Raw genomic sequence first — 22,401 nt, forward strand, 5'->3', positions numbered from 1 at the left:
AAAAACAATCCAAATAAACAGATATGAATATGGATGTACATGCTTTTGTATGACTTTATAAGCAGCATAGTGAAATGTATGGAACACCACCTGGTATTTCACAGGATTACTTGGGTTAAGGGGTGGTGGCTGGGGCACAACGAGAAGGGAGGAGCAGAAGAGAGTGGAGAGAGAAGCAGAAAGGCCAAAACAAATAAAAGCACTGAGAAATGGTATATATGGCATGATCACATAAATGTAGCACGCGTGCGCGCACACACACACACACAGTGTTAAAGAATGATACTCCAAATTCTTAAACCGGACACCAAAGAACTGAGGCAGAATCCCTGGAAGTCCCTCAGTTGAGCCAGGCATTAACCTGAATTGTGGGGTAAACCAAAGGGTCTAGGGAGAGGGGCTATAAGGCCAGGATGGCAGGAAAAGATGTGGGAAAGGATGGTGGCACTTGGGAGGCTCAAGACAGCAGCTATTTACGAAACCAATTCAAAAGTATGTTAATGTTTTGACAACATGTGCAGCTCTACTTGTGCATTCCAGTTGAATAAAATACCTGCTGACTTACTCATAAGATCAAATTCTTAAAATATAACAGGACAGTTTTCTTCCTGTAATAATATACTTATTTTAGGTGGGAATAGGCAGAACTCACATGAAGAAAACTTATAAATTCTGGGTGTTGGAAGAGCCACTTCAAAGACTCAGTCAAATGACTAGAAATTCGGTGCTTAGATATTAGTTGGAAATTTTGCCAGGACTATGAATTGGGACCTTGGTTCCTCTCTACATGGGCCTCTCTTTGGGCTGCTTGAGCTTCCTTACAGCATGGTAGTTGAGTTCCAAAAGCAAGGGTTCAACAGATTCAGGAGGTTCAGTATTACCATTCATAATCTAAATTACACAGTATCACTTCCATTATAGTCTAATCAGGCAAGGCTGTCTCAAGGGCTCATCCAGGTTTAACAAGAGGGGACATAGACTCCACTGCTCTATGAGAGGAGTATTGTCTAGGTCATACTGTTAAGACCATTTAGGGAAAACACAGTCTGCCAAAACACATTTCTGCTACAACTGTAACATCCACAGTCCATGCTGGCATTAGCAAATGTTAATCTCTTTTGGCAACACCCACACTGACACACCCAGGATTAATACTTTGTATCCTTCAATCCTATCAAGTTGACAGTATTAACCATTATATATTCATTATATATTTAGGTATTTAGTATTTAGTAGAAGTATTTAGTAACTTGTCCAAAGTTACACAACTGGTTAAGTGGTGGAGCCAGGATGGCAACACTCATCTATTTGACTTAAGACTGTTTTTTTCACTACACCATGCCTCAAAGTGTAAAACATAAATACAGTCTGTAAAATGTCCCTATTTCAACAATGCAGTTCATTCTATTTCCTCTGATACATATATAAAAGATCTCTGTCTCTCTCACTTCTGCAATGAGTTAGAGTAAAATATTGCAAATGACAGAAATTTATTCCCCTAAATAACCAACGAAGTCTTCAAGGAGCACATTAGACAAGTCCCTTCTCAATTCATGCCCATGTTATCACTGGTTAATGCTTATGTAGGAATTACTATCTGGAAGATTGTAGAAGAACCTCAAACTAATTATTAAGACTAATTTTGCAAATTAGTGTAAGACATATAATACAAATTAGAGGAATTCAGTATGGGAGTCTATTACATACAAAAAAGAATTGTGAAGAAAAAATAAGTGAAGTCTCAAGAAGTTTGCATAAATGGACTCTTCAGAAATATATGATGATTAAATATACCATGGGAGCTCCCTGCTTAAAAAAAAAAAAAAAAAAGACATTTCTCTTGTTGCAGCCAGATTTCCCTATGTTAGGACACAGTCAATGGAGTTCATGAGAAACACCCATGAGTAGTTCATTGCACATGCCCAATCGGTAAGTAGGTGTCGAGGCACAAGAACCTCGGCTGCAGTGATTAGGGAGGTTCTTACCCAAATATCTCTTTATAATAAGATCTGCAGTTGGTGATGGCAGGGATGAGGATCCCCCACCTCTTTTCCTTATTGCTAAATACAAGCTTCCAAAAAATGGTTGTGAATGACAAGGACTGTAAGAATTATGCATATTTTACCACATCATTAACCTAAGCAAAGCGTGATTCAACCACAATATGCCATCAATACATGGGACTACAGTGACGCTTTTGGCAAGAATTTGGAAATAAAATTTCTTACTGAGACATACTCTTTGAAATTAACAAATAATTGTTTAGAGCAGAGACATGCTAAGTCACCTGTAGAAGACAGAATGGTTTCCAAGCTGGTGGGACTTTGCAGTGATTTGGTATTTTTAAAAATTGTGTCCATCAGAATTTAAGTAGCATTGGAAGTACACATAAATTGAGTCACTGAGGCAAACGGTGGTGGGATCCATCCAATTACTGCTCAGGAAAAGGCAGCTTTAGTCAGGCTTTTCAATTGGTCTAGACCCATTAATTCCTTCATTTATTCACTGAACTTTATTCAGTTCCTATACATCAGGCATTAGCCTACATGTTGGAGATACGGACGCGAATAAGTCAAAATCCCGTTTCTATTCTGGTGGGGAAGGTAGTCGATTAAAAAAATAAACCATACACCAATAGCATCAAGTTTGTGCTTCAACAAAAGCTTAACGAGGTAGGAAGATACAGTGAAGGAGGGAGGTCTTGGGGAGGAAACAAGGTATTATTTCAAATAGGGTATCTTAGAAGGCACTGCTAAGAATGTGATATTTAAGCAGAGATAGCTGCACAAAGCGAGGAAGAGAGCCATTCGAAGATCAGAGTTAAAAAAAAAAGTTATGACAGAACAGGAAGTGGCAAGTTCAGAGGCTGGAATAAACTAGTTTGTGGAAACAGAAAGGCCAGTTTGGCCTTTGTGTGTGTGCTGTTTGCCAAATATTCTAGTTCCCTCTCCTTCTGGGCACAAGACAGAATTGCATCACCTGGTTCTTCTGTAGTTGTATATAGGACCATGTGACTAGTTCTGGAGAATCGTAAGTGGAAATAATATGTGCCATTTACAGACAGAGCAATGTAAGATGCTCTAGAGCTTTTCCCTCTCTGGTATGATTGATGATTGCTAATGCATGATAGTGGCTGCTCCATCAGCCTAGATCTAGCAGAAAGGAAGGAAACAGAATCATCACTTGTCTTCTAGTAGACACATAATTTGAGTAAGAAATATTAGTATTGTTGTTGTTTTTGTTTTGAGATAGGCTCTCACTATGTTGGCCTAGTTTGGACTAAAAACTCCTGGGTTCAAGAGATCCTCCTGCTTCAGCCTCTTGAGTAGCTGAGACTACAGGCACACACCACCATGCCTGACTGTACTGTTTTAAGCCTGTTGGGGATATCTCAACATGGTGTAACCTGTCCTGACAGATACAGTAAGTGTAACTGATGGAAAGCAAGCTAGAGGGAGACTGGTAGACAATGAGATCTAAGGAATAGGTGGAGGGCAGGTCATGCTAAGCCTTGTAGATTATGACAAATTTGGATTGCACTCTGTGTGAAGGAAAACCATTGGAGGACCTTGAGCAGAGAAATAGGACATGATTTGCATTTCAAAAGAATCAGTCATGTAGGGGAAACGTCTTATTCATAAGAAACACATACTGAGGTATTGCAAGATGAAGTATAATGATTTCCACAACTTACTTTCAATTGGTTCAGTAAAATGTGTGTGTGTATGCATGTGTATAAATTCACCAAGGGGGCAAAGTATTAATTGGTGAATCTAGATGAAGGTTCACTGCACTCTTTCAACTTTTTTGTGGGTATAAATTTTTAAATAAAGTTGGGGGAACCACTCTAGAGAACTATAAGAACATTATGAGCTACTGCAGGTGTGAAGTGGTTTGGGCTGGAGTGGCAGTGGTGAAAAATGGGTGGATCTGAAACCCATTTTGTATTCGAAGCCAGCAGGATTTGCTGATAGATTGGCTGTGGAGTGTGAAAAGTCATCAATGTGTTTCTTAGGTTTTTGTCCTGAGCAAGCGTGAGGTGGGTGATGCCATTGAGATGGGAAGACAGAGGGAGGGCTAGGGTTAGGATATGGAAAACAGCAATTCTATTTGGGGCACATTAAGGGTGAGGATCCAAATGGAGACTGGGTTGGCAGCTGGATAAATGAGTTGGGAATTCAAACAGGTCTAGGCTGGAAATACAAAATATGGAATTATCAGCACCTATTGGCACCCAAGCCATGGATGGATAGGCTCTCCTAGAAACCAAGTGTAGGTAGAGGAGGGCAAGGACTGTGCCATGGGGAACTGGAGCATAAATGGACTGGAAAGAGGATCATACAATTGATTTCTCTTGTTCTGATTCCATGCGTACTCAGCAAGCACCTGATTATTGTTTGACTTCCTATACAGGACCATATATAAAGGAAAAGTTAGCCATATGGACTTGGAATATTCTGACTCCTGGGAGAGTTCTCACTGTAAATAAATTTATCACATTCACAAGCTTAGTTTCAGTTAGCCCCTGAAACAAAACCATAATCAGTGTGCTGACAAAAATCTGATGGTGAGTCTGCATACGGGAGAGCCAGACCCTGCACTGTGGAAATTCCCCAAGAGAATAAATGCTACACTGCTTGCTGACACTCTTCCATAGCTCACACCTATTTGCAGCCTGCCAAGTGAAAATGTTCTCATATTTCCACAACTGGTGAGACAATCCTGAGCCAGGTATAGCTAAGAGAATATTCCTTTTTATAGGGGTATACCTTTTATTGTCAAAGTTCTACTTATGTGCCATGGTGTCTCTAACATAGTTTTCCTTCCACATGATCTTGCATTTCCTTAGATCAGGGTCCTTATTACTTTATTACTATTTGGAGAGTATTCTCTATGTGCTTGCCCTTGATCTATTTAAAATTTATATTTCATTTTTGTATAGGTAATATTCAATTGGTTCAAAAATCAAAATGACACTGAGAAATCTCCCCACCAACCTCCACCCTCCAAATCATTGCTTCTCTCACTTTGTGAATCCATCTAGCCTTTAGGCTGTTAGCAATTTTTTGCTATTACAAAGTTGCAACTAATAACTACATATACATACATATACATGGTTTGTGAACTGTAGTTTCTGTTTTCTCTGCTAAGCTGTGATGATGGGAAACATATTCTACTTCTTTTGGGAGGGGATGGGCAATTTCTGATAAAAGTTCAGGCTCAAATTGCATTCTTCCCCTTCCCTTTTAGTCTGAAGTATGGGTAACATGGCACTTTCTGTATAACATGATTAAATAGCATCCCGGGCTGAATCAGTTTAAACATGTTGAAGTTTAACTATTTAGTGTCTATTGCTTTGAAAATAAAAATGCTTATGCTGGCCCAATGAGAAAAAATTAAGAAGGTCTATAAAGGTTATTGGAGAAAATGTATTTGTGGGAGGTGGATCGACATGTAACTTAATAATAAAAAGAAACGCAGCTGAGAAGTTAATGCGTATTTGTCTTTTCCCTCCCATGGTGTAACAGATTGTATTTTCCAAAGATAGCTGCCTCAATATATCCCATCCCACATGCTCTTATGATGTGACATTGACACTGTTCCCATTGAGTGGTGGGGCCTGTATATGTCTCCCTTGAACCTCAGGTGATACTTATGACTGCTCCCACAATAGAATACAGTGGAAGTTGTCCAGTTAAGCCCAGTCAACCCCAGAACCACAAGTAAATAACATAATGATTCAAAAAAATTAAGTTTTAGGATTATTCATTATGCAGCAGTACAAAATAGAAACACGATCTTGATTTTAACTTGTCTCTACATTTTCCTTGGTCTTGATTCTTTAATTTTTATTCAGATTTTACTGTAATTTTGTCTGTTCCTTTTCTTGGGTGGAGATGGTCTGTTCTTACTGCAGGTCACTTAACATCCTTTGTGGTGGAGGGTATAAATACAATGTAATTACATTTTTAAAAAAGCTTTCCTATCTAGCTCAGGAATGTAAACTCCCTACTGTTATTCTGTAAATAAGGATAAATCCATGAAAGTGTTATCACTATTTTTGAGAGATTTCTTTTAAGGAAAAGAAAAAGAATTACTTTCTGTAGATCTGTTCTACACTTTCTGCTCCTCCTCAAAATAGATCCTTTGCCCATGAACGTTTATAGAAATTATAATCTCATCTATGAGGACCAAATGACTAATTCATTCAACAAATAGGCCCTTAACAGGCATCTATTGTGTGTAAGATATTAGAACAAGTGCCAAACGTACAAAGACCCAGTCCAGCCTCACAAAAGGGCTGCGGGACTAGTGACTACTTATACCTATTAAATGCTTACCATGTGCAAAGCACTGGGCATGTCTGGAAGTCATTAAATGCTTACAGTAATGAAGGAGTGTTTAAAACAACCACACAAAAAGCAGAGTGACCAAATAACCTGAAAAACAATTTAAAAAAATTAAAAATATTATGCAGCAATTTTAAATTCATCCATGAATTTGGTAATAGAGCTAATTTATTCTCTCCATATTCACAGAAACAATGTATCATATAGCATAAATGTTTAAAAAGCGAGAATTATGTTTAATATAAAAATTGTGATATTATAGTTTTTAAACACATTAGTCAACACATTTATTAGTCTAATAAATGTAGAAGACACTGTTCTTGTCCATGGCAAAATGCATAGTATTACATTGATAAGCTTTTAAAATAAAATATGAACATTTGTAAATGAAATAAATTAGAAATAAACATTAGAAATATAAACTGTCAAATTATTTGTTACTGGCTATTCACCAAATATAAGAAAAAACAGTAAATACATAAAATATCCTTACAAGCTCTTGGGTCAGGAGAAAATGAAAGTATTAATTGTATATCCTTTCTAGTATTAACCTTTTACTAAAAAAATGAAAGAGTTCACAATACACAGTTATATTTTAACTAACATATATCCAAAGGTATATGGAAGGTGAAAATCTATCCAAGGTTTTCCAAATGAAATGGCAACAAACCAATGACCACATAAAAGTAAAAATTAATTTTATGCTTTTTGAAAAAAACATTTTGAGTCTTTTACTCACTGCTTTATAAAGTATGAGTAGGGAAAATTAAATAAAGCAAATAACATATTCAATATTATAAACAATTAGACTAAGCCCATCCAAATCAGAGATTAAATGATTCTATGAACCAAACATATAAAGATGAAGGAGGACTACAGTGAAAAAGATACACAAGAATAAAAAGGAGGAATAAAGCAACACCCTCCTCTAAACACATAGGCTAACATAGAGCTGAGACACAGAAGCATAAAACAGGGAAAAAACTGACACACTTAGCCAAATCTTGGCTTCCCCTCTAGTTTTGTCCCACAAAGTAATGTAATATTTGCATCTCGTCTGGTGACCTTACTGTGCTTCTTCTAAAGACTTTTAAAGGTATGGTATTTTCCTAAGTAGACTGAACTGACTTCAGAATCAGTGGTCACATGCCTGCTTTACTTGGTTTGAGTTAAGATGAAAAGTTTGGTTAATTAAAAGCTTCCGATGTTATAGTTCATCTTCAGAATCTTGACTGTGAATTTTCTGAGGGTGTCTCTTAACGGTGATTACCAAGTCAATGGTTAATATTTGTGTCAAACACTGAAGAACTGAAGTTAGCAGCTGGCATTTACCAGTTACTGATTCCAAACCTGCCTGACTGCTTACTATGGGTTGATTGGTTTGCAGTGCATGGAGAGCTCTTATATACATATGTGGAAAGCTGTCCTTTCCTGTTTTAGATTTATAAAGGACTTTGGGAATGCCTAAAAGTGCATTAGCTATTATCATACTAACCATGGTTTCTTCTGATTGATGGCATTTTTTGGCATAGTTGAGAAGATAGTAATGTAACAAGATCTCAAAATTACCGCCTACTGGCAAAACACAACCAGCTGGCACAGATGAGGAAAGGTAACTCTGGGAAGTACCCATATTCTGTAACTTGTAGCTCATTGGTAACAAGCCTCCCTTTCCAGTAATATTTGTGACCTGTAAATTTTCATAACAAATTTCTATTCTACTGTTTCCTCTTGTTGAATAAGCAGTGGAACTGCTCTTGAGTAATGCTTCATAATCACCAATTAGGCTGTTTTCTTCCAAAGACAAACATCTCAGCGTTTCATCTGTTTGGAATGTATCTGCTGGTGTCAGTTTGGGGGTTGAATATGGAATACATGTTTCTAATTCTACATCTGAAATTGCCAAATTTGAATATGCTTTTAAATATGTTTGAGTTTTTTCCAATTCATCTTTGTTTTCTACAACTGTGTCTGGATAAGGCTTTTGTATTGAGCCATTACCAGCATCCGGTACCCGATAACTTTCTCCACTGTTCTTACAAATAAAAAGACTTGCAGTGTCATTTTGGTCATTGGCTTGTGTCACATAATTTAGATCAAGGTCTTTAAATAATTGCTGAAGCATTTTAAATGCTCCATGCAAAGCATCCTCATGTTGTTCAATGAGACCCTGAACTGGTCCACAAAGAACTATACAGTGTGGTATAAATGTACATGTGCTAATCAAGCCAAGATGAACATACCTTCTTGATCTAAGGATAAGAGGTTTACAAAATTTCACCAAAGCAGTGTTAGAAATTTCACACTGTGAAAAGGCGTGTGGTGGTACAAATGGGGAAAGACCAACGATCCTCTGGATAAGAGAAATTTCTTCTGATGATAAACACTCAACCACTGATATACCATTCACTCCTGCATAATAAATAACGAAATCTGGTTGTCTCACACTAGACAGGAGCAATTTTACATTCTGACTATGTAGATGCTTCATTATTGCTTTTGTCTTTTCTATAATCCAAAATTGAGATGTCTGAAACTGTGCTTCTGAATTTAGAATAAACTCTGATCCAGAAGTGGAAAAAAGAGGCTGAATGGTTTCTGTTACTATCACCATTCGTATGTCACCATCTGCTGGGCAGTACATAGAAAAGTCTTTCTGAAGCACAAGCCCAGCTATGATCCTGGAATCTGAAACAGGAAGGCCAGTGACACCAACATTCAACTCTACAAAACAGTCATCCACTAACTCAAATACATCAATCCCACTTTTACAAGTCATACACTTGAAAAAGTAGTCACACATTAACTGTGAAATAAATTTGTGATTATTTCTTCCCACTCTTCCACAAAAGTATGCTTCTAAGAGCAACTCTAAAGAGCTCCTACACAATGTCCTCTCTTTAGCAGATGAAAAGATAGACAAAAAGTGTCTGCTTAGGTACTGGTCCATAATACCATCTAATACTTGTGTCTGAAACGTTAGGAGAGCCTGGGAAATAAATTTCCACTGACAATTTTTCCAATGCCTTCCGTACATTTGAATGTTTTCACACATCAAAGAATCCTTTTCTCTCTCTGTGAATGCATGAAGTCCTCTAAGCAAACGGCAAAGATAGATAATAAATGTTTTTGCACCATCTCCTGTTTTTTTGAGATGACTGGAAACACAGTCCACTATCATCCTGCACAAAAAAGAAATAAAGCAACTCATTTTCAGAAGGCTGGCTTCCCACATCTAAATTAAGTTAAAACCATGTTTTCACAGCTATAAGCACAAAATTAGAATATTGTTCATTTGATACATTCTTATTTTCTTTTCTTGAAAAAACCTCTGCTTTATCCCAAGATTCCACAGTTGGGTGGAGAGGGAAAAAGTGTTTTTGGGAATTGGTTAAGATTTGGGGTACAGGAGTGTTCCCTTGGCCAGGGTTCTAATTCCGAGCATACAGCGGCTTCACCCGAGGTCAGTCTTTCCAAGTACTCTAAGAATAGCCTCAGGATGGGACAAGAGGACCACAGAGGCTGCCTGGGGTGCCCAGCTACGGGCTAGCGTACGGGACGCGGATACCTGGCTATGGGATGCTCTAAGTGTAGCGCCTCCAGCAGGCGGCCTCCATTCCGGCTGAGCAGCACCTCGCCAGTGGGCTTCGTACACAAAACTTGCCGCCCCTCGGGCCCCACACAGCAGCTCACGATGGCTTCCAGCACCTCGGTCACCTGCAACGCCGCCTTCACAGATCCTGCGGCGGCCACAGAACTTAGCATCTGGGCCACTTTCCCTTTTTTGCCAGCTTGCGGAACACCAATGCCGACGAAAAGAGGAGTGGGAACGGCCGGAAACGGAATAGGCGGGGAGAAAACCGGAAGCAGGTTGAGAAGCCGGGGTAGCGGGACTTCTTGGTTGGGCGAAAGCGCTGCCCTTCCGCCCGCTAGGAGGAAATGCCCTGCCTCTTTGCCAGCTGGCGTGAGTTGGCCCGCTGTCCGCGAAGTTAGAAAAAAAGGCTAGGATTTCCGGCAGCTGTGCCTGGAGCGGCAACCTTAAGCCCTTCCCCTGTTCCCCAGGTGAATTCATTTTCCTCCAGTGGCGTCAGCTGCCCCCAAATCCTTTAGTCTCCTGAGAAACTTTTTTCCGAAATAAACACGGTAGTGGGCCTGCGTGGAGAGGGCACCAGGGTTGGAACTCGGCTGGCTTTCATCCCCTGCTAGAAGCTGCTTGTTAGTGGGCAAAACCTCTGCTTTGGATTCACTGTCCACATTCTCCACCAGTTGTTCTCCTTACCGTCACGGAAATAATTTCTAGATGCAGGACAGGTGCGAAGGGTCTAGCTACAGCCATGAATTGCAGGCTTTATGTGTGCTGCTGAGGTTTTACCACATTCCCTAGACTTAGGTATCACAATAAAACTCTAGACACCACAAATACATTACTTTTTTTTTTTTTTTTTAGCAGAAATGACGTGAAGATTCATTCATTCATTCATTCGAGATGGAGTCTCGCTCTGTCGCCCAGGCTGGAGTGCAGTGGTGCGATATTGGCACTCTGCAACCTCCACCTCCCGGGTTCAAACGATTCTCATGCCTCAGCCTTCCAAGTAGCTGGAATTACAGGTATGCGCCAGTGTGACCAGCTAATATTTGTATTTTTAGTAGAGACAGGGTGTCACCATGTTGGCCAGGCTGGTCTCAAACTCCTGACCTGAAGTGATCCACCCGCCTCAGCCTCCCAGAGTGTTGGAATTACAGGCGTGAGCACTGCGTCCGGCTGATGTGAAGATGTAAATCCATTAGTCACGTTGGTGATCAACAGTATGCTTTAAAAACACACTGGCCAGGGATTATCGTATATAATCCAATGACAGAGAATGCTGTCTCTTATATTACAACACTTTTTTTTTTTTGAGACTAGGTCTCACTCTGCCGCCTAGGTTGGGGTGCGGCGATCATAGCTCACTGCAACCCTGCGTTCCTGAGCTCGTGATCCTTCTGCGTCAACCTCCAAGTCACTTCGTGCCTTGCTAGGCCAGTTATTTTTATTTAGTAGAGATAGGGTCTCCCTATGCTGCCCAGCCTGGTTTTGAATTCATGGCCTCAAGTGATCCTCCAGACTTGGCCTCCCAAAGTGTTAAGATTACAGGCATGAGCCACCTTGCCTGGCCTAAAACACACGCACTTGAGAGTATGGGCTTTGGATTCAGACCTGGGTTTGCTGTTATTTCCTTACCTGTGGCATTTACCAAGTAACCTCTTTGATCTCTGCTTTTCTCATCTTTAAAAGCAATTGGCCTGGCTCATGCCTGTAATCCCAGCATTTGGGGAGGCCAAGGCGGGCTATCACAAGAGACTAAGAGTTCGAGACCAGCCTGGCCAACACAGCAAAACTCTGTCTCTACTAAAAATACTAAAAATATAAGAGTTAGCTGGGTATGGTGGTGCATGCTTGTAATCTCAGCTACTCTAGTGGCTGAGGCATAAGAATACCTTGAACTTGGGAGGGGAGGTTGCAGTGAGCTGAGATTGTACCACTGCACTCCAGCCTGGGGGACAGAGCAAGATCTTGTCTCAAAACAAAACAACCCCACCAAAAAAAAACAATGGATATAACATAAATAAAAGAAAAATCTCAAGGTTTTGAGGAGATGAATGTTCACTATACCTGCACAGTGGCTAGCATAGTTAGCACTCAACATTAAAATATTTATAGTACATCTGTTACAGGAAAAGGGTCCCAGTCCAGACCCCAAGAGAGAGTTCTTGGATCTCATGCAAGAAAGAAATTCAGGGCAACTCCATAAGTGAAAGCAAGTTTATTGAGAGAGAAAAAAAAAATAAAAGAATGGCAACTCATTGGCAGAGCAGCCCTGAGGGCTGCTGGTTGCCCATTTTTATGGTTATTTCTTGATTGTATGCTAAACAAGGGGTGGGTTATTCATGCCTCCCCTTTGTAGACCATATAGGGTAACTTCATGATGCTGCCATGGCATTTTTGTAAAGTGTTACTGGCACTGGTAGGAAGGTAGCTGTGAGGACAACTAGAGTTCACTCTCGTGGCCGTCTTGGTTTGGGTGGGTTTTGGCTGACTTCTTTACTGCAAACTCTTTTATCAGCAAGGTCTTTATGACCTGTACCTTGTGCCAACGTCCTGTCTCATCCTGTGACTTAGAATGCCCTAATCATCTGGGAATGCAGCCTAGTAGGTCTCAGCTTTATTTTACCCAGCCCCTACTCAAGATGGACTTGCTCTGGTTCAGATGCCTGATACACCCACCAAATTACTGTGGTAAGTCACCACTCTCCTGGTTCGTTATTCCCACAAGTGATATTTTGTAAGATGCAGAAGATTGAGATAGCATAAGAGCACAACATAGATCATCTGTGAGATTCAAAACATGCCACTATTAGCAAGAAAATGATCTTGCTAATATTTCACTGAGGTTGGACAATGAGGGGCTGTTTTCCTTACTCCTTATTGCTATGACCAAGATAGAAGGAACCAGCAGGCCCTCCTATCTTTTTCTCCCCAATTAATAAAACCAAACCAAATGACAGCCAGAAGCCATTGGATGCTGAGCGGAGAGCAAGAATGGGAAGAGAGGAGGGTGGGGGAAAAACCAGAGAGAAATGATGTCTTGGAACTCATCTGATATTGACTGAGTATGGACTAATAGGTGTAATCTGAGGAGAAAAAAAAAAAACTTTCATAGGGATTTCGTATATGTCTGTTTAATAGTAGGGTTTTTTTCTGGTGCTACTCATAACAAAGGGGTTACAGTATTCAATAGAGATTCAAGCAGTGAATTATATTCCTGACATTTGGAAGTGAAGTGCTATGGTTAGCATTCTATTTAAGTGTACAATGGAGATACAGATTCAAACTCTTAAAAAAGAGTGGGCTACCAGTCTTACTCTGTAACTTTTGGAGACTTTCAACCTCTCCAAGCCTCACTGTCTTCATGCATAAAATCTGGCTTACTTCCACTTAAGGCTCTCATAGAGGATTCAAGAAGAATGAATATAAAGCACCAAGCAAAGCATACTTCAGGGATTCTCACTGTTGAATCCCTTTCAAGTTTTCTGCCATCCTTTGCGGCTATCTCTACACCCCCAAAACGGAGTACTAAAAAAAATTAACACTGATTTAGTCACCATGTTGTATTAAAAGTCACTTGATCACACTTTGCTCTTTTACAAAATTTTATTTAGAAGCCTACTTATAGAAGTTAACATAATTTTACAGATTATTAGAAAAATTCAATTCTTTTCTTTTTGCAAACAGTTATAATAGGTTAGGAATAATAGGTTAGAAATGTACTACATTACAAAACAGTGGCCTATAACTATCTGTACATTTACTATGCACCTTAAGGAAAAGAATTTGACAGTGTGCTGTACTTACACTGCAGGTAACATATTTTTATTCTATCACACAAAACTGACCAGTGGTAGTGCTTGAGTTTATAAATGGTCATTAAACAAAATATTTAAACTCAGATGTATATTTAGCATGCCAAAAAGTGAAAAAAAATTTCAACGGAAGTTCTGTGGCTCATCAGTTCAAATGTTTCATGGCATTTTTTTTTAAATGATAAAATTTGATATTATAAAACCAAAACAATTTTACATAACAAATGCAAAAAGATAAAATTACCTAAATTTTTAGAAAGAATATTCACATTCATTTTGTCATGGGTTTCATGTGGCTCTTCTAAATATATTAATCATATTAATAAGACACTGGTCCTATACAATTTTAACAGTCCATCTTCAATTAAAAGCTGTAACAAAAACAAACAGTATGTAAGGGTAACAAAAAGTAAATTAAATATACTAAACTCAAACAACCGATAGAATAAAATGAAACCAAATTACATAATGGCAGGTTATATATTTTAAAGACTCTCTTTCCACTTAGTCAAATAAGATAGAAATTGAAATGTAAACTTACTGATTTCTGTGGGGCTTTCCCCACTGGTTCAGACTGGAAAATTTGATATAAATCTAATATTTTATTTATGTACATTTAATATGATTCAGTATAATCTGCAGTCTCATGTATGGCTTATCAATGATGCCGTCATCACTGTATGTCAAACAAAAAAACCTCACTGCTTACTAGAAATGCTAAATACTGGAAAAATGGAATTTTATACATTTGTTTTCTTAAATTTTGACAGATATTCTTCAAAAAGTTAAAACTGCCTTCCACAAAATTTTCTATGTATATGGCACAAGCTGACAGCCAAAAAAGTGTGAATTCCATCGAAAAGGCACTGTTAACAATACTCAGAATAATCTGACAAGTCTACATCAATGTCTGAGTAAAGAACAGGTAAATAGACAAACCCTTATAAAAGATAGAATTATTGTTTAAATATACTATAGCTATATAAAAAGAAATAAAGTGACACAGAAATGACCCTTTTATGACAACTAAGCCTATAAACACCTTGAATCATATTACTTCTGTAACACAAAAATGACAAAACATATTTTCTTAAAGGCACAACAGCATGAATATTAAACGAAAACTGTATTTTACAAGGCCAACTTTTCAATGGAACGCAGTTGCCAACTGAGCTGTGACCAAGAGTACACTATACCTAAATGATACAAAACAATGAAATACAAGTGAAATATCTATTGCTGTAACTTAACATTTCACGTGCCCTATTTATTGTTTTATTTTACATGTCCTGGGCCAGCTACATCTTACTAAATGGTTGATGATGGTATAGTACATTTAACAGCTAAAAAGAAAATGTACATGTGAATAATTATTACTCAATTAAGTTTTCATGTAAGAAAATAAAATTTTGATAAATGAAAAAAACTGGTCATAAAGTCGTAAGTCCTAGAAACCCTCGTGAGGCTCTCAGACAACTAGGAACTGTAAATCACATTATGAATTCTGGTGTGAAGGAAGATTAATTTCAGGTAAATAACATTCAAAGTCAATTACATATTATGGCTACAAAGTTAGTAATTATGTGTTTTAAAGATTCATATAACTAAGCCTTGTACAAGCACTGATCTAAAATTAAGCCACCAATTCCTGAGTTTTGTGTTCAGTTTATAGAAAGAAACTCATAGAACTACAAGCGTTAGAGGACTATTAGATTAGATGTATGCTTTTAGTGTACAAGAAACAGTCACGAATAACCCTGTTCTTTCTTAAGAAATAGTTTTTGACTCTTTGGGTAAGAACCCATAACATTTGCTCTAAAAAGAAATTTTAAAAATAAAGAAAACAACTACCTATTTAGTCTTAGATGATACCCATACAGATGAAATATTATTTGGACCAAATGAAAACAACATACCCAAGTGGATAAGGCCAAAGTCCTAAGAGGTGGGTCACCAATAAAAAATGTTATCAAGGTTTAATGATGAAATGATTTTTGTGATAAGCCAATCAAGTTACATGTAATTAACTAATTTAAACCATAAAAAAGATAAAATTGTACAATATTTACAGAATATCATATATCAATGAATAGGCAGAATGTAACAGAATGTGAATACAAAAATTACATTGACAAATATGAAATATAACCAAAAATCCATTTGTTCTAATGTCATGAAAATAATGGGTATAGGTAGGTCTTATTTATGCTTTTATCAATTTAAAACATCAATTCACATGTATATATAGAAGGCAGAATTATTTTGCTAACAAAACATGGGAAATGGTTCTTCACAGAAACCTAAGAATACTTAAGATAGCTACATTGGTTAGGAAAAAAAGCAGGCTCTTTTAATAATCGTTTTGATTTTCATAATTTAGTAATCAGCCCTTGTATTTATCATGGCATAAACAATTGATTGTAATTTTACTATTTCACAGCCACCTCCTACTGAAAGGCAAATGTGGTCAGGGCAATTATTCTCTCTGACCTTCATTTTTATTAAAAAAAAAATTCAAAATCTATACTTTCAGGATTCCAAGACATATTTTAGAACAACATCTTCCCAAACTTAACTACCTTGGCAAAAACTGCTCTCAAGGAATATAAATATTGATATAAAAATACAAAGTGAAAATATTAAACTGAAGAAACAAAAAAACTTAAGTTTTTCTTAGCCTGAATAATAGGAATCTCAAAGAATTGTGGTTTTGCCACAGAAAGAAGTTACTAAAAATGGAGGGAGATAATAAAAAATTAAACTTCAGAACTTGATATTCTTCGTAGATACTCAACTTATTGCATGTTTTACAGAAATCAATCTTAATGTACACATACAGGCCACCACACAGTGTCTTTTCTTAGTGCCTTTCTCTTCTTGGCTTTTGAAGTAAAATACTGGTTATAATTTTTTTTTATTCTACTCACTCACTGAACACACTAGGGTCTAAAGCTAAAATAAGTTTTCATAATGAGAAAACATGAATTACCAGCACTTCAAATGCCCTATAAACATTTCTAGAATTTGGCCTGTGTTATGAACCAGCTGACCTAAGAAAAACAAAAGTAAGAAAAAAAGGACAGCAATCAATTTTGACAACACTTTTTACAGCAAGTGCTTAAGGGGGTATTATAATCAATCCAAGTAGTTGCACACCAGTGTTTTTATACTGATATACACATAAGTATATATATTTACCTGGATTTCTATATATTAAATTCTGGAGGTTAAAAAAAAATCTTGTGTAAACTTTAAAAAAAAGCAATTTGCCATTTATCTCTCTCAATATATTCATTTTGACCATTCATACTATTTCTTTTTAAGAAGATAGCTGAGTACTTTGCAAACGATTTTAACAGTAGTATATTGAACTTATGTCTATTATTCCATCATTTCTCAATCTGTAATTCCTTACTGATAAAAGTTTTGTGCCTGTTTTATGAAGAAAATAGATTACATATAAGATTGATAGCATTTTTTGTTATGAACAATGTTAACTTTACATCTCAGAACATACTATAGAATACAAAGATTACTGTCAGGTAAGAGTACATAAGAGACAACTATGTATACATGTGGGTTTATTATACTCACATGTAGACACATTCTCACAAAAGCTAGAAATGTCCTGGTACTTAACACATAGCTCACTTTAATAATCAAATAGGATAGCTCTTGTTTCAGTGTGAAGATAAAAGATATGAAAAGTCAATACCTCTACATTTATCTACTAGGTTTTTTTTTTTTGTTTTTTTTTTTTAAGAAATATTGTCATTTTTAATAAAGACCAAACCAACTTGAACACTGGTCCCAGGCCAAATCAGATCTTTCTAGTTCACTGATTCAATGGTAGAGAACTATTTGAACATGAAGTTTATTATGACTTGAAGCAGAATCAGGAGGAAAATGATGAAGTAGTCTTTTTGTTGCAGAAAATAATCTGTGGCAGGTGTGCTTGAAACTAAATGATTTCGAAGAGCCATAATATTTCTACAAAAATAAGCAACAACAAATTTTATAATGATTTGCCAGAAATGTTAGCATAGAAACCACAATTTGATATTAAACAGTCACAGAGCATTTAATCTTAATAATTTTTAGTTGCTGGGTCATGGGGTGGCATGTAGGGGGAAGGGTTTGGGACTGCAAAGAGGAATACTTAGGGGAGTGAATATTTACCCACTGTTATGGATGTATTTCCATATTTCAACTTGTACATTCCAATGAAATATTAGTCATGCACAGAGGGGACTGCAGAGGCCTTTGTCAACTGACTTTCTCAGAAACAACTCCACCTCCACATGCAACCCAGCTACATTCCTAGCATGCTACAGCAGTAAAATAAAGTGATTCCAATTCCACCCTCAGAGAAAAAACAACCTCTCCTTCCTTTCCGAGTATTTAAGTGCTAGAGGAATTTCCTAAGTGTCAAACATCAGGTGATAGAGACTAACATTCTATTTTAGCTTAGCTAAATGTTATAAAAATTCAAGTCTGCATATGGTTTCCCACATAACAGGATTCTTAACTACTCCTTGGTCTCAAATGAATAGTCACTGTCAGTATATTATTACCTTTTAATTTCTTCCTGTGTTTGTTTTATAGATTCGATGGAACTCTGAATGTCTCCCAGTTCTATTCCTTTCTTTCTTCTTGTACTTGGTTTTACTGATTGAGCTAAAAAGATATTTAGAATGAAGTTGAAACTATAAAAATAATCTACAGTTCAATTTAATGTGTCTCATATAATAAAAATTTTTCTGGACATTTGCTTTTGTGGCCTAGAGATTTGCATAATAATATGAATACTCTGTACTTTTGAAGTTTCAAACACATCATTGCAACATTAGAACACTACAAATATATTTAAATTATATATAATTTATATATATAAATTTATATATATATCAAATACATTTAAACATATATATACATGTTTATATATATGTACATATATATAAACACAAATGTACATACACTTTTTGTGTATGAGCAACACAAAACTGGAAACCTAGAGAGGGAAGATTCCTGACATTTCTAGTCATGCCAGCCAGCTGACCCTTCTCCCACACTTCACCCCTATTCAGCAGGAAGTAGCCAGAAAGAAGCAACATCCTATATCATCAAAAGGGTCAGAATGTAACACATTAGTTGAGTTTTGGATGGCACCAGTTTTATTTTTTAACTAATTAAAACAGAAATAATTCATTAGAGAATATATATTAATTTGGGGAAGGTATTACTCCCTTCTGTTCCTTGCCCATTTGCCTACATCTGAAGAAGTCGGCCCTTTTTTAAATTTTTTATTGTTAGTGTTTAGTTACCCAAACTTTAAATCCCTTTTGATACTGTTTTTGCAAACTTTTACTGCCAATCAGCACGCTGTATATGTTTTCACAAATTCCCTCTCATATGCATTCCTTCCTTTCCATTTTTGTTCAGATCCTACTTAATCTCTCTGTATCAACTTTCTCACTTTAAAAATAGTGATAATAATACCAGACTTTACAGGATTGTTGGAAGGTATATTTAACGTACAGTCTGGCACATGTTAATTACTCAATAAATGTCTGCTGATACATCATCATAGTAACATAGTAAAGTGGGTGACAAGGTGAATTAAGGAGCCAAAAAATCTGCATATATAACACACATATACCTTATGGGGTATGTGACCTCAGGCAGGTTACTTTGTGTTTCAGTTTCTTTTCTGGCACAATGGGAATAACAATATAACCAGTTCTCTCTTCTAACACACTGGTATGCCATGTGACTCCTGCTTTTAAACCTGTATTCGTTTCATTTCTCTAACTACTCCAGTATGCTACTCCTACCCCACTCCCCAAACCTAGACTGCTATAATCCATTAGAAATCCTAATAATTCATCAGGATTCTAAGAACTTTCCCTCAAATTGAATTGCACTCCCTCTTCTTTAAACTCTTTATCATGTGTCATCTAATTTTTTAGTATCTACTATTTATTCATCTCTAGTGTTATCTTTATAGATAAAAATGGGCTCCCCAGTTTAGTGTAAACTCATTAGAGATTATGGCTTAATTTTTTTTTTTTGTCATAATGTCACAAACATCACTTTAATCCTTTCATGATTATATCTCAATGTAGTTCAAGATAGTTTACACATTATTTGACTCTAATAAGAATGACATACAATTTAATCTAACAGTTCATAAGTTTTATATTTTTATTGTCTGTGATTTCCAAACACTACAGAAATTTATTCTGGAAATAAAAAACTTTTTTGAAGCATAGAACTGAGCTCAAAGCTCAAAAAACTGCTTCTGAATTCAGTCTAGGGAACCATCAACAATTTTTCAGAGGCTAACGAGGCAGAAGAGGTAGCTACTACTAGAGTGTGGGTTTTTTTTTTTTTTTTTTTTGAGACAGGGTCTCACTCTGTCGCCCAGGCTGGAGTGCAGTAGTGCGGTATTGGCTCAGTGCATCTTCTGCCTCCTGGGTTCAAGCAATTCTCGTGCCTTAGCCTTCCAAGTAGCTAGGATTACAGGTATGCACCACCGCACACGGCTAATTTTTTTGTAGATTTAGTAGAGATGGGGTTTTGCCATGTTGGCCAGGATGGTCTTCAACTCTTGGCCTCAAGTGATCCACCAACCTCAGCATCCCAAAGTGCTGTGATTATAGGAGTGAGCCACCACGCCTGGCCTAGAGTATGGTTCTTATTTGGATGTCTCCCCTTTTCCATTTTCTGTTCCTTTACTTTGCGTCCTGGTATCACAACTTATCTATGATCTAGAATAGCTTTTGTACCTCAACCCTGCCCCTACCAAAACTCACATAACTTCTTGAATTAATAAGAAAAACCATATTCATATCAAATTGTGTAATTTTTTAAAAAATTAGACTCTCATAGTGAATAGCCTGCAATAAATATTTTTACCTTCACTTCCAGAGGAGTCTTGGATGTCAGGTTCTGGGGGGGAATAGCCTTTTGTTACTTTCTTCTGTTGCCTGGTTGGCTTATGTTTCATTTTGGGGACACTAACCTAAAGAAAAAAAATAACTATTTTATGAATTTGCACTGTATTTTGGCCTAAAGACCAATGGTGTACAACTGTCAAAATTATCTGCAGATAGGCATGATATTCAGAAATAAAGACAATGATGAAATAGTCTAATTCAAATTTAACAAATAAGATGAGATACACTTACACAATCAAATGACCTTATTTTAATAGAAAGTAATTTGGCACAAACGTCAAAAAGTAAAATATACAATGAAGAGTATACTCAGTCTCTCTCCCACTAAATAGGTACCCATTGATATTAGTTTGTATCCAGGGATATTTTTATGCATATATAAACAAATATGAATATAGAGCCCCCTGCCTCTGACTGCACCAGCTAGTATCTCTAGTAGAATGTTAAATAACAGTTTGTATAAATCATATTTATCTTGTTCCCAATGTTAGAAACATTCCCATTGAATGATGCTGGGTGTCCAGTAAAATTGTTTATTTACTTTTAATCACATATAGGTAGTACAGAAAGCATGTTATAATAAATTAAAATAGTATTATTTTGTGGAGCATTATTTAAACTCACTGAAAGCATTTAAGTGGATGCACAAGATTCTAAAGTATATGAAATCATCAACTATGACTAAATTTTCCTTAGAATAATGAACTTTAGACTCTATGCTACTAATAGGTTTATAATTTTGGTGTTCAGTATTTAACTTAAAAACCTAAATGCAAGAGACGAAACTAGAAACAGAAAGACAAGATGTATTAGTCTGTTTTTATGCTGCTGATAAAGACATATGCAAGATTGGGATGAAAAGGTTTAATCTGACTTACAGTTCCACACGGCTGGGGAGGTCTCATAATCATGGCAGAGGGCAAAAGGCACTTCTTACATGGTGGCAGCAAGACAGAATGAGGAAAATGCAAAAGCGGAAATTCCTGATAGAAACATCAGATCTCGAGAGACTTATTCGCTACCACAGTATGGGGGAAACTGCCCCCATGATTCAAATGATGTCTCATCAGGTCTCTCCCACAACACGTGGGAATTATGGGAGTACAATTCAAGATGAGATTTGGGTGGGGGACACAGAACCAAATCATATCATTCCACCCCTGGTTCCTCTACATACATCTTCACATTTCAAAACCAATCATGCCTTCCCAACAGTCCCCCAAAATCTCAACTCATTTCAGCATTAATCCAAAAGTCCAAAGTCTCATCTGAGACAAGTCCCTTCTGCCTATGAGCCTGTAAAATCAAAAGCAAGCTAGTTACTAGCTAAATACAATGGGGTACAGGCATTGGGTAAATACAGCCATTCCAAATGGGAGAAATTTGGAAACAAGAGGGTTATGGGGCCCATGAAAGTTTGAAATCCAGTGGGGCAGTCAAATTTTAAAGCTCCAAAATGATCTCCTTTGACTCCATGTTTCAGATCCAGGTCATGCTGATGCAAGAGGCAGGTTCCACAGTCTTGGGCAGCTCCACCCCTGTGGCTTTGCAGGATCCCCTCCTGGCTGCTTTCATGGGCTGGCGTTGACTGTCTGTGGCTTTTCCAGGTGCACAGTGCAAACTGTCAGTGGATCTACAATTCTGGGGTCTGGAGGATGGTGGCCCTCTTCTCACAGCTCCATTAGGCAGTG

General features: G+C 37.2%; 2 protein-coding genes across 6 annotated transcripts in view; both read right to left on the minus strand.

Annotated features, from left to right (window-relative positions):
- Positions 1 to 5,749: 5,749 nt before the first annotated feature.
- BBS10 (Bardet-Biedl syndrome 10) lies at positions 5,750 to 10,812 on the minus strand. Its single transcript, XM_032296188.1, has 2 exons — positions 9,919 to 10,812; positions 5,750 to 9,532 (listed from the first exon to the last, which is right to left on the minus strand). The coding sequence occupies exons 1-2, from the start codon at positions 10,113 to 10,115 to the stop codon at positions 7,558 to 7,560; spliced, it is 2,172 nt and encodes a 723-aa protein (XP_032152079.1). The 5' UTR covers positions 10,116 to 10,812; the 3' UTR covers positions 5,750 to 7,557.
- Positions 10,813 to 13,523: 2,711 nt separating this feature from the next.
- Positions 13,524 to 22,401, minus strand: part of OSBPL8 (oxysterol binding protein like 8) — a 166,859-nt gene continuing 157,981 nt past the window's right edge. For 4 of the 5 annotated variants that reach the window (XM_032296219.1, XM_032296197.1, XM_032296210.1 and 1 more), the window contains 3 exons: positions 20,670 to 20,775; positions 18,326 to 18,428; positions 13,537 to 17,741 (listed from right to left, as the gene is read on the minus strand). In XM_032296219.1, coding sequence (XP_032152110.1) covers positions 17,609 to 17,741; positions 18,326 to 18,428; positions 20,670 to 20,775 — 342 coding nt within the window. In that variant the 3' untranslated portion in view covers positions 13,537 to 17,608. Of the gene's footprint in view, positions 17,742 to 18,325; positions 18,429 to 20,669; positions 20,776 to 22,401 lie in introns of all 5 variants that reach the window. The other variant, XM_032296193.1, reaches the window with a different exon arrangement.

Source organism: Sapajus apella, unplaced genomic scaffold, assembly GCF_009761245.1.
Source record: "Sapajus apella isolate SASKATOON/1434 unplaced genomic scaffold, GSC_monkey_1.0 scaffold2, whole genome shotgun sequence".
NCBI lineage: Eukaryota > Metazoa > Chordata > Mammalia > Primates > Cebidae > Sapajus > Sapajus apella.

What these genes read in the sequence shown, in the direction of transcription:
- BBS10 (XM_032296188.1), bottom strand. Translation starts at nt 10,115, where the DNA reads ATGCTAAGTTCTGTGGCCGCCGCAGGATCTGTGAAGGCGGCGTTGCAG. An exon ending in TTAGAGCATCCCATAGCCAG is followed by an intron (nt 9,533 to 9,918) that starts GTATCCGCGTCC and finishes TTTTTTGTGCAG; the next exon opens with GATGATAGTGGACTGTGTTT.